Source organism: Elgaria multicarinata, chromosome 3, assembly GCF_023053635.1.
Source record: "Elgaria multicarinata webbii isolate HBS135686 ecotype San Diego chromosome 3, rElgMul1.1.pri, whole genome shotgun sequence".
NCBI lineage: Eukaryota > Metazoa > Chordata > Lepidosauria > Squamata > Anguidae > Elgaria > Elgaria multicarinata.
Window position 1 is genome coordinate 156,917,639 of NC_086173.1, and position 12,730 is coordinate 156,930,368.

At 47.4% G+C, this 12,730-nt stretch overlaps 2 protein-coding genes across 4 annotated transcripts in view; one reads left to right on the forward strand and one right to left on the reverse strand.

Moving 5' to 3' along the window:
* LOC134396130 (zinc finger protein 420-like) overlaps positions 1 to 12,730 on the forward strand; it is a 229,188-nt gene that overhangs the window by 59,574 nt on the left and 156,884 nt on the right. The gene's annotated exons all lie outside the window — the stretch shown is intronic.
* LOC134396135 (zinc finger protein 345-like) overlaps positions 1 to 12,730 on the reverse strand; it is a 133,137-nt gene that overhangs the window by 4,051 nt on the left and 116,356 nt on the right. Inside the window, exons 2-5 of one of the 3 annotated variants that reach the window (XM_063122511.1) lie at positions 12,577 to 12,703; positions 11,758 to 11,828; positions 11,163 to 11,316; positions 8,840 to 10,501 (exon numbers count right to left, since the gene is read on the reverse strand). In XM_063122511.1, the coding sequence (XP_062978581.1) occupies positions 9,081 to 10,501; positions 11,163 to 11,316; positions 11,758 to 11,828; positions 12,577 to 12,703 (1,773 nt within the window). In that variant the 3' untranslated portion in view covers positions 8,840 to 9,080. Of the gene's footprint in view, positions 1 to 369; positions 497 to 654; positions 1,175 to 3,237; positions 3,285 to 8,839; positions 10,502 to 11,162; positions 11,317 to 11,757; positions 11,829 to 12,576; positions 12,704 to 12,730 lie in introns of those variants that run through there. The other 2 variants (XM_063122508.1, XM_063122510.1) reach the window with 2 other exon arrangements.

Here is a 12,730-nt window from a genome sequence, read left to right on the forward strand (position 1 = left end):
GAAAGCACATGGTCTCCCCTCTATGCCCATGAAATGCAACTCATAACAATAGTGCAAAAGAACCAGGAAGCACAAAGCCCCGGGGAAGCAACACGATTGTCCCTCTTGTAGAGATGCTCTAAGTACACCTGGGCATTACAAGATGACTTATTTGCTTTTTGAGAACTCTTCAGTAAAAGTGCATTCCCCAACCCCCATCCCCATTTTGTGCTCTTGGCCACAAATCAATCAATTTGACAAATCAATCACAAACAAGCATCTCCTCTTAAGAGGACTTGGGTTGGGAAATAAAAGCAGCTCAACGATCTCTTCCACCCTTCAGAGGAAAAGACCAGGTTGAAATGCAGCCACTCCCAAACTAAGACTTACCCTGCATGGCAGGACATCCGTCACCTTCCTGCCTCATTCCCCTTTGTGGCGGGCTCTCTCTGGCATCTGATGGAGCTTTCTCTGCTGCAGGGAAATCAGGTCCCACTTCTGCAAACGGACGCTGTACCTGAAACAGCAATGAAGATCCAAGACATACAGAGGCAAAACTCTGTGAGGAATGGGACATCTCTCCTGAGGTAATTTCCAGAAGGGGTTCAGCAACAAGTAGAGTGTTTCCGGAAATCGTCCCTCTCATTCCTGAGCCCTCTAATGCAATGCTCTCACCTGCTGCTGCTCTTGCTGCTTCTGGTCCTCCGCCTGGCTCAGGAGGAAGCCTTCTGCCAGGGCCACCGCCTGGCAACTGGTCTCTGCTCCACATTCTCTCACCCAGCTCGACATCTCTGCTGGCAGGATGGTCAGGAACTGCTCCAGGACCACCAGGTCCAGGATTTGGTCTTTTGTGTGTTGCTCTGGCTCCAGCCACTGGCGAGAAAGCTGGTAAAGCTGGTTCCAAACCTTTCTGGGCCCTTCAGCTTCCTGGTAACAGAACTGCCTGAAATGCTGGCGCTGTACATCTGAGCTGACCGTGTCCTCCCGCTGGAGAACTTGCACTGTTGTTTCCAGGAATTCCCCAGTACAACCGGTCCCAATGACATTAATGTCTTTTCTTGCTTCAGGCCCAGTTGAGGTTTGCTTGGCCATCTTTGATCCGTGTTCCAAGGAAGCCTCCAAGGGGACCAAGGAAACTCCTCCTTCACCTGGTATCTGGGCAAAGAGGGCTCTCTGAGGCAGCGCCACTAAGGCTCTGTGAAGACAGAACATGGCTTTCTTAAAAGATTTACTATGCTGCCAAGACAAGATGAAATGTGCAGGACTCCAGCTAGTAAGCAGGTCTGCTCTCGGAAGAAATTTGGCACAAATGCCAGATCTTTTATGGCACCATTGAAGTATAAAGTCACAGATAGGAGGCACAATTCAGTGTGGATCCTAATTTTTTTTTTTGCATTGGGTTCCCCACCCACCCCAAAAAACCAGCAAAGCACAGAACTCATCTTTGTCCAAAAGTGCACTCTAAGAATCCCATTCTTCTACTCAAATAGTGTGATCCATTTATGCAAGGTATGGATGCTGATGGATCATCTGGATTTTACATGTAGTGCATCCAAAATCAAAGCTGAATCATATAGCACATTTATTTATTTAAAACATTTCTTAGCAATGTCAGTAGCATGGTCCTATACTTCCTAGAACCGATGGGGGGGGGGAGGATTCAGGATACAGTTCCTGATGTGTCCAGTGGATTTTAATATAGTGTCTGCACTGTTATATCACAGGGCACATCATAAGAGCTCTGCTGTATCAGACCAAGGGTCTGTTTAGTCCAGCACTCAGTTTACACAGTGGCCAACTAGCTTCTGATCAGAGCTTGTGCAACATCCTCTTCTTGTTGTTCCCTGGTAACCCCTTGCTCTGGCTTTTTAGAGGCCAGATTGTATACAAGGATGACACCTGATTTGTTTATGGATTTGGGGCTATTTCCCTGGTTTGTTCACAAAGAGAAAAGCCAGACAAACACCAAAGGTCGAAACATGTCTGAATTATTTAGCTGCTCTCAGTCAGAGCAGCAGAGATCTGGCAGGGTGCCATAGCATGCGGACTCATTCATAAAAACCCAGGGTTTTAAATAAGTTACACGTTCAGCCTTTTTAAGGTTCAGCTCTGAGGATCTGTCCCTCAAATCAATGCTTTTGTACTGCAGTGGAACACTCAAATATGGGATTAATAATTTGGTTCACACTGATTTGATTATGGTTTCATGTGGATCTCATATAAGATTCAGATCCATGTTCTTGTGTCGTAGTGGATCCATTATTTCTGTGGTTCAGTCTGTGGAAGCTGATATGATCTGTGATATGGTGGTGTTTCGGTGTTGTTGTCTTATAATCATGAGGATCCCTGCCTCGGATCCATCTTTTTGCACGTGGCTGCACCCACGAGGGTGGATCCCTGATTCAGGTGGCTCAGTCTGTGGAGGCCGATGGGCTCTGTGATTGGATTGTGGTTTGTGGGGGAGCAGTTGCTCTGTAAAAATCATATGCAATCAGGGGGATGCGGTTTTTGGTATTGTGGATCCTTATTTTACTCGGACCCTCAGCCTTCTCCTTCTTCTGGAGAGGACGCCTCTCCAGCCGCCTCTAGCGCCAGGCCTGCATCTCACGGGCCGGGCCACGATCTTGTGCTGCCTTCACCCAGCACATCCCGCAAGGCCCTCCTCCTCCCTCTCCCCTCCGCAGCAGCACAATGGCGACCGTCGAGTTTAGCCAGGGCGGCAGTCCAGCCAGGCCCCGCTCAAGGGACGACCCCGAAGGAAAGCGGGCCGGCAGGCAGCCAGGCGGGGGGATTGGGGGCTTCTCGGAGCCAGGCGGCAATCAGTGCAAAGCAGGGCCGCGCCTTGAGCCAGGCGGCAGTCAGTGCAAAGCAGGGCCGCGCTTTCTGGGGCGGAGGGCCAGCGGCCCCTTGGGGGGGGGGTGTCAGGAGACCCGCCGGACAGCAGGGACGGGCCAGGCAGGTCGGTCGGGCGTCGTGCAAGCGGCGCTTCTCAGCCCGCCAGGCAGGCGGAGAACAGGAGCAGAGGGAGGGAGCGGCGCCATTCCACGCTCTTCCCCTATTCCGCCCCCCCCCCCCCGATCCGCTTCAGGCTGCTCCGCAGTAGCCTGGCATGAAGCTCCGCCCCTCCATTTGCAAAATCAAAGGAGTTGAATCTCAGCATCTCCTCCCCCCCTCCCAGAGCTTCCCACTCCCTCCCCTGTTTTCTGCCCCCCCATGTCCCCCCCCCGTACCGCCCAGGGGTCCCCCCACTGATCTCACCCCCTGAAGACTCCGATGCAGCACCTGGAGGAGGCTCAATGTCAGAGCTGCTCTGGCGGAAGGCGGCGGCGCAGGAAGGGCATCTGCTGGAGAACATGCATTTCCTGCGCAGGCTCGCAGCTCCCCTCCCTCCTCCTCCCAAATCTCCGTCCTCTGGAGGAAGGATCTCTGCAACCCTCCTGAGGCCGAGCAGCAAGACGCCCCAAAGGCTTTTGATGTGGGGCTGCCTCTGTAAATACCTTCCAGAAATCTCTGACGCTGCAGGAGGTGGCCACAGCGAGGGAAACGTAGGGATGAGCACAGAAGCAGATCCATTGATCGGGAGTTACGAGAACTCCCAGGCAGCCGGCCAGACCGAACCCAGCTTTTCCATTCCCAATCTGGGTCAGATCCAGAGAGACCAGAACCAGGCACAGATGCCGAACTCCTGTGGGGACAAATCCTGGGTCTCCGCTATTTCCACCGAATCACCTTTTCTCAGGACGGACGGAGACGCTGCAAGCCGCAGGACTCCCGCTGAGCCGTTCTTTCGTTAATTCGATCTAGAATAGGGGCCGTGGGGTGTGTGTGTGTTGTTGTTGATGTGTCTCCGCCGTGGAGGGGGCAGCCTTTCTTACATACAGGCACAATGCGAAAGAGGTGCTGATGGTCATGGTCAGGGGTTGGCCCAACGCCACGGCAGCACGGGAGAAGTACAAGAGCGTGCTGCTTCTAGAAAAGCCTGTTTCCCTTTTTAAAAAGCAAGTTCCTAGCTCTTAAGGAAAGAGGTCTTCCATGCCTTGAAGTCTGAGAAGCCAGGGAAGGAGGTGCTCCCGCATTAATTCTTGGAAATCTGGCAACACTAAGAACTGTGCTTTATTGAAAACATGTATTTGTTCTTTGTAGGATTTCCAAGCGGTCTATAATTATAAATGCAAAAATAAAGAAAACCCACAAACATATTTATGCATGTTCAGACAGAAATATGTCCTAAAATTCCCAGCATGGCTGGATGAGGGTGGTGTTGGAAGTTGTAGGGCACAATACTATGCATGTTTAGAGAGAAATAAATCCTACATCAAGTTTAAAAAACGTGATAAAATGTCTGGATAAATTAGTCATAGGGTGACCATATGAAAAGGGGGACAGGGCTCCTGTATCTTTAACAGTTGCATAGAAAAGGGAATTTCAGCAGGTGCCATTTGTTTATATGGAGAACCTGGTGAAATTCCCTCTTCGTCACAACAGTTAAAGCTGCAGGAGCTATACTAGAGTGACCAGATTTAAAAGAGGGCAGGGCACCTGCAGCTTTAACTGTTGTGATGAAGAGGAAATTTCCCCAGGTTCTCCATATATACAAATGACAACTGCAGAAATTCCCTTTTCAATACCTCTGTTAAAAATACAGGACCCCTGTCCTCCTTTTCATATGGTCACCCTAAATTAGAACATTTTGATGAAATACCAATGAGATTACAATACAGGCACCAGGTGAACCTCTAGAAGGGCAGGGCAAATTCTGTAACTGGAGTGACATGGCTGAAAAAGCCCTTTTGTCTGATGCTAAATGGCAAACCTCTGGTAAAGGAGGATCGTGGAGGAACTCCCACCCACCCCCGTTTTGTAAGACAGGGGTCCCCAACCCCCAGTCCGCGGACTGGTCCCAGTCTGTGGCCTGTTAGGAACCGGGCCGCGCAGGTGAGCTGCTTTCACCCACCCCCACTCCAGTGAACCTGGGCGCGGGGCGCCATCTCGCCTGCCCAGCCGAAGCGAAGCTAGGACGCTGGGGTGGGGGTGGGGGGCTTCAGAACAGCGCGCCCAGCCAGAAGACTTCTGGGAGAGCGACTTCAGGGCGCGCCATTCTGAGGCCGCCCGCTCGCGCCAGTGTCCTGGCTTCGCTTCGGCTGGTCGCCCCCACCCCCACTAGCATCTCTCAGAGCTGCTGTGGGAGAGCGGCTTCCAGGTGCAGTGGCTGGGGTGGGAAGCTCGGGGACCAGGCGGGCGCGACCCTGGCCGCTACCACTTGCAGGCAGGAGCGGGCCTTGTGCGTGGATGGGCTGGAGGCACATGGCGCTATCGGCACTCCAAACGCGGAGCAGGTTGCAGCTTGGGCTGCTTGGTGGGAGGAGGAGGGGTGGCTGCGGCTGGCAAGGAAAGGGGCGGCCCACCCCTTGGCGCCTCCCTAAACCTTCAACCTCATCTCCCTGCCCCCCCCCCCACTCCATGGAAAAAGGTTGGGGACCAGTTGTAAGACATGGAGCCAGGAAATTGGAAAGTAAGGCTGAGGCCTTAACTGACATGTCCCGTGATCAGTGTTGTGTGATGTCTCAAAATGTGCTTGCTTACAATGCACCCACACTCTTGCTTGGTCTTTTAGGCCCAAATCTGGATAGGGAAGATGAGACCAATGCAGATGGACTGCGTTGTCCTTGTCTTTTCGATAACGTTCCTACTATATGGATGCTGCTGGTCATGACTCAATACCATTGGGACGCGAGGTGACTTACACTGTCCATTTTTTTTTTAAAAAAGTAGTTTTTATGATAAACAATTAAAGTATAATATGGTTAGGAACATAACCATAGACCCTCCATCATCAGCTATTCCCCATTCTACCTCATGACACAGGTGTTTCCCAAAGTGTTAAGTATCACAACAAAATTTTGCTACCAGTCTTAAGAGGCCTGGTTGTGGGGGACAGGGTGCTGGAATGAAATCATGGAATCCAAATACAGAATATCCTCTGATGCACTTGATCATGGAATCCGCTAATTGCTTAGCTAGGTCAGGCCAGGCCAGGCCAGGCCAGGCAATATGGGTCCAAACATCTCCCACAAACTGGAACACCATACCACCCACAATGTCTTGTCTGGAAGGTTCAAGCAACACAGCATCCACAAATTGGTCTTGTAGCAGTGAGCTGGGGGAAATCACAAAAGTGGTAGAGACTGTAAGCAATCACCAGGCATGGGTGAACCTGCAGGAAGATTCCTCTAGCATTACAGTTAATAAGCTCAGTTGCTTCATACTGCAATAAGAGGGCCAGGACAACGTGGAGCATCTTGGCTGCTCTCAGGCTCTCCGTCCTGCCCATCTGGATGTGAGCCCGAAAGACCCAAGAGAAGTGTGGGTGTCTGGATGGTAAGTTGTAAGCAAACTCAATTTGTGACATTTCACAACATCATGACCAACCACTGGGCATGTCTGTTAAGGCATCAGCCTTACTTTACAATTTCTTGGCTTTCCAGACCTTGAACCAACATCGGAAAGCCTTAACTCTGGTATCAAATTAGCAGGGTTTTGATCACTGGATATATATATATATATATATTGGGTGTGGCTACATAAAGACAGTGATGGTGTTGAGTAATGTCACAGATTGTTCTTGATTACCATTTATTTATTCATTAAAATATTTATACCCCACCCTATATCACAAGGATCTCCGGGCGGCATACAGATAAAAACATGCCTATATAATAGAATATAGAATTCTAAAACAAATTAAACCATTAGTATGTTAAAACCAATGTGAAATTTTAAAACAGTAAAAGCCAATTAAAACAAGACAGTGTGCAGAGGCTGGCAGATTTAGCCATCAAAGGCTCTGTTAAAAAGCCATGTCTTAACCTGGCACTGAAACGAGGCCAGTACTGGCCAGTCAGGCCTCCAGGGGAGGGCATTCCACAGATATCGGGAGAGGCGCTCCCTCAAGTATCACGGTCCCAAGCCGTTCAGGGCTTTAAACGTCATACCAACACCTTGAATTCCAACAGGAAATGTATTGGCAGCCAGTGTAATTCCCTTAAGACCAGTGTTATGTGGTCTCTATGGGATGTTCCAGGCAGCAGTCTAGCTGCTGCATTTTGCACTAGCTGCAGCTTCCGAGTTATCTTCAAGGGCAGCCCCACGTAGAGTGCATTGCAGTAGTCTAATTGGGAGGTTAACAGTGCATGTATTACTGTGGCAAGGTTATCCCTGTCCAGGAAAGGCTGTAGCTGGCGGATCAGCTCCTTTGCCCAATGCACCGATAATTTTCCATATTCTTGCAGGCTGAAATTCAGACGCATTAGATTGAATGCACGGAACCAGAAAAGATGCCCACATTGTCCTGGTCCTCTATTGCCTTATGAAGCTTCTGAGCCTTACTGTTAGGAAAGAGGAATCCACCTGTGAGTTGCCCCATGCCTGTCTGTTGTGTAGATCAGCAGCTGTCATGCAGTAACATGTAGTCTCGTCTGACTTTGCGCAGTCACATTTCATAAGAAAACAGGCATTGCACATAGAACTCACTAGATTATTGACGCAAAAAGGCATTATTAAATATTGCATTATTGCCATTATTCAATATTGGAGTATACACTTTCTTCCTTATCATTTTAAAAGATAACTAAAATAGTGAATAATGAAAATTGAAAAGCACATAACTGGGAAATTCTGGGAATAGTTTTGATCTGCACAGCATTATTTTTCACTGTTTGCTGAAGATTCTTTGTATTCTAAGCTTCATCCTATCAATAGACAGATGGGTTGTATTTGCTGTATGCAATCTATCTCCTACACTCGTCATGCAGTGTGAAATTTATTATTTATTTATTTATGTATTTATTACATTTCTATACCGCCCAATAGCCAAAGCTCTCTGGGCGGTTCACAAAAATTAAAATCATAGTAAGACAATCAACAGGTTAAAAGCACAAATACACAATACAATATAAAAAGCACAACCAGAATAAAAACCACGCAGCAAAATTGATATAAAATTAAAATACAGAGTTAAAACAGTAAAATTTAAATTTAAGTTAAAATTAAGTGTTAAAATACTGGGAGAATAAAAAGGTCTTCAGCTGGCGACAAAAGGAGTACAGTGTAGGCGCCAGGCGGACCTCTCTGGGGAGCTCATTCCACAACCGGGGTGCCACAGCGGAGAAAGCCCTCCTCCTAGTAGCCACCTGCCTCACCTTCGGCAGGGGCTCACGGAGAAGGGCCCCTGAAGATGATCTTAAGGTCCGGGCAGGTACATATGGGAGGAGGCGTTCCTTCAAATAACCTGGCCCCAAACCGTTTAGGGCTTTAAATGTCAATACCAGCACTTTGAATCGGGCCCGGACCTGGACTGGCAGCCAATGAAGTTGTAAAAGGACTGGCGTAATATGATCTCGCTGGCCAGTCCCCGTTAGTAAACAGGCTGCCCTGTTTTGTACCAGCTGAAGCTTCCGGACCGTTTTCAAAGGCAGCCCACGTATAATGCATTGCAGTAATCCAAACGAGAGGTTATCAGAGCATGGATAACTGTAGCTAGGCTATCTCTGCCCAGATAAGGGCGTAGTTGGTATATCAACCTAAGCTGATAAAAGGTGCTCTTTGCCACTGAGTTCACCTGTGCCTCAAGTGACAGTTCTGGATCCAAGAGCACCCCCAAACTACAGACCCGATCCTTTAGGGAGAGTGCAACCCCATACAGGACAGGGGTTGATTGTAAAGGAAACACCTGTCGTGTTTCCCAAAACCTCTTGCCTTCTTGGGAGGCAATAATGAGGCCTGCTAAGTAATCCACAAAGCTTTATTCAAGCAATAAACATCTCTTTCCACCTGAAGAGAGTCTAATCTCTAGGAACTTTCCCCTAGGCAACATTATGCAACCTAAGCGAGACAATTGTCCTTTCAAGAAGAATGAAAAGCCCTTTCCCAAGACGCATTAACTTCAGAGAGACTAGTTCTGAGGCAGCTTCTGATGGGATGGTAGCCGGGCCAACTTTCTCTCACCTTCCTTTAGCTCTGCCTGTTTTAGTCTGCGGTGTACTCTAGGATCCGCTAATCTCTCCGTGCTGTTGCCTTCCCACTGACTGTGTATTGTTTGCCTTTCAGGAGATAAGTTCTGGAGCAGGTTCACTCCCAGCTGGTGAAGAGCCTGTGAGAGCTTTCTCCCCCAATGGTATAGCCTGGCCTGTGTCTGGCGCCGACTCCTCTACTTCAGAGTCTGATTCTGATTGATCACCTGGAACACCTTCTTCCAACCCAGGGGGAGAAGGGCTAGACATGACGTATGGTTTCTCCCCAGTATGAGTTCTCCGATGATTAGTGAGACTAATCTTACAATTGAAGCTCTTTCCACACTCCAAACAATGAGGTTTCTCATCTGCGTGAGTTCTCTGATGAGAAGTAAGATGAATCTTCTGAATGAAGCTCTTTCCACACCCTAAACAATGATATGGTTTCTCCTCTTTGTGAGTTCTCCGATGATTAATGAGAGAAGTCTTCTGGCTAAAGCTCTTTCCACACTCCAAACAATGATAAGGTTTCTCCCCTGTGTGAGTTCTCTGATGATTATTGAGAGAAGTCTTCTGCCTAAAGCTCTTTCCACACTCCAAACAATGATAAGGTTTCTCCCCTGTGTGAGTTCTCTGATGATTAATAAAAGAAATCTTCAAGCAGAAGCTCTTTTCACATTCCAAACAATTATATGTTTTCTTCCCTGTGTGCGTTCCCTGATGATAAGTGAGATTAATCTTGCGACTGAAGCTCTTTCCACACTCCAAACAATGATACAGTTTTTCTCCTGTGTGAGTTCTCTGATGATATGTCAGATAAATCTTACAACTGAAGCTCTTTCCACACTCCAAACAATGATATGGTTTTTCTCCTGTGTGTGTTCTCTGATGACGAATGAGAGATTCCTTCTTCCTGAAGCTCTTTCCACACTCCAAACAATGATATGGTTTCTCCCCTGTGTGAGTTCTCTGATGATAAATCAGATTAATCTTTTTACTGAAGCTCTTTCCACACTCTAAACAATGATATGGTTTCTCTCCTGTGTGAGTTCTCTGATGCAGAATGAGAGATTGCTCTTTACTGAAGTAGTTTCCACACTCCAGACAATGATATGGTTTGTCCTCTGTGTGAGTTCTCTGATGATTAATAAGAGAAATCTTCTGGCTGAAGCTCTTTCCACATTCCAAACAATTATAAGGTTTTTCGCTTGCAAGTGTTCTTTGATATATAGTGATAGTACTTTTTGGATTGAAGCTCTTTTCACACTCCAGACGTGGATGTGATTTCTTCAGTGTGTGAGTCTTGAAATGAGCTTTACTGTGTGATTCAGAAATCATTTCTTCTTGGATTGTGATATCATAGTAGCCACCGTCATGAGAAATAAAGGAATTATTCATGTTATTCTGATTTACTTCCGTTTCCCTTCTCTGCTTTTTGCTCTTTTTAGATCTGTCTTTTTTCAGTGGCATCCCACATAGTTCCCTCTTAGTCTGCACTTTACGCCTGTCAACTTCTGGAATAAAGACAAGAAAAGGGTAAAAGCCTGAGTTAGCGAAAGAAACACATAGAGCAGGACCCAATTAGTGAGTCTGATGAAAGTAAGCACTGAAAAGACTTCAGTGGGAGACAGATCTACCGTGCACTCCACTGCCTCTACTGACTGCCATTAACTGAATGTTGGTGTGGGACACTGCATTTGCCTGGGTGCTGCCACCTCCCTAGACCCTGCCCCCGTGGCTTCAGGACAGCTGAACTATCAGGCTTCTGGGACTGTATGATGGGTCACTTCTATGTTTCCATGTATGGCAGCAATAAACATTTCCTGATGATCTGATGACCGAATGCTGATGATTGTTTTGACTCTGTTTTCTAACATTTAATATTGCTATCTCACCAGCATTAGCTCCTGCACGGACTCTTGTTTAATGCAAATGCATCATTAGAAATGTTTTAATAAATGAGAATAAACAAAGTCTGGCTGAAGAAAGCAATCCCACTGCTCATGGTGCTGGAGGCAGGCCTTCAACCAGGCCTGCATGATCCTGTGCCTTTAAGCTGTCATCTTAAAATACTGTATAATCCTTGGTTTTAATATAAATTAATGTACTTAACATCACCTTCAGAGGGCTATTTCGTAAAAGGCAGCCTCAAAATACCCAGTACGGTATTATTACCTTCCACATCATGATTCCAAGCCAACATTGTCATCATGCAGGACAACAGGTTCTCCTCTGTGATCTGCCTGTGCAGGGCTTTCTGGTCAGGATCCAGCAGTGCCCACTCCTCCTGAGTGAAGCACACAGCAACCTCCTCAAAAGTCACCAGATCCTGGACAAAAGAAACAGGCTTTCTTCTCAGGGGTAACATAAACATCAACAAAATCAAAACAAATAATTAAGATGAGATGGCTGGATGCTTCCCGCCCCGCCCCACCCAGCATCGCAACAGATGGAGGAAAGAACACGTGACCTAACAGTAGCTTTAAAAATCACAGGAAATCAACACTGCGAACAAGTGCAGTTGCACGGGGAAAAGCTTGATGTGGCTGCAAGTTTGCAGCTGCGTCCTATAAAAAACAGCACCACTGCGCAACCAGGACAGGCTAAACAGGGCGCAAAGACAAGCCGCAAGATACTGGACAACATGAGCCTTTGTTGCCATCCAGCAAACATGATCTTTGCTTTCCCAGAAGAAAAGCAGAAGGAGAGACAGGTATTCTGGCCCTGGGACGTGAGTGGGGGATGGAGGCACCCGGCTACTTCACCTTACCTGTTGTGGTTCCTCTCCATCACAAAGAAAAAGAGAGGGCTGAGTAATTGTTGCCAGCGTCATTCCAGTGCCTGTGGGAAACAGGTGATACAATGCCAGTAGAAAATAGGCTTAGAGAACAAGGTTACAATTCTAAACACAATTCCTAGGAAGTAAGCCCCTTTGAACTCAACAAGAGTACAATACATAGATTTCTATGGGAAGTGGTGGAAGTCTAAGGGCTCTTCAAAATGAGGAATTTATTGTATGTGCATGATTAGCCAGTCATGGAAGATTTTGGGTCCATTACATGATGTTCTCAACGACCAGGATATCTAACACAGTATCCCTTGGAAATCCTGCTATGAGAGAACCACTTTTAATGCGATAAAATCTGGCAAAAAGCAGGACCTTCCACCACTAGATGGCAGTGCCTCAACAGAAGTGAAAGGAAGGTTACAATTTAAAGGACATGGTCTCCCCTCTATGCCCATGAAATGCAACCCATAACAATCATGCAAAAGGACCAGGAACCACAAAGCCCTGGGGAAGCAATGTGATTGCCCCTCGTGTAAAGATGCTCTAAGGACATCTGGGTATTACAAGATGTTTTATTTGCTTTTTGAGAACTCTGTTCAATAAAAGTGCATTTCCCCTCCCCTCCATTTTGTGCTCTTGGCCACAAATCAATCTGTTGGGTTTCATTTTTGGAAAACACTGGGGACAAGCATTTCCCCTCAAAAGGAATTGGGGTGGGAAATAAAAGCAGCTCAGCGATCTCTTCCACCCTTCAGAGGAAAAGACCAGGTTGAAATGCAGCCACTCGAAACTAGGACTTACCCTGCATGGCAGGACATCCATCACCTTCCTGCCTCATTCCCCTTTGTGGGAGGCTCTCTCTGGCATCTGATGGAGCTTTTTCTGCTGCAGGGAAAACAGGTCCCACTTCTGCAAACGGACGCTGTACCTGAAACAACAATGAAGATCCAAGATA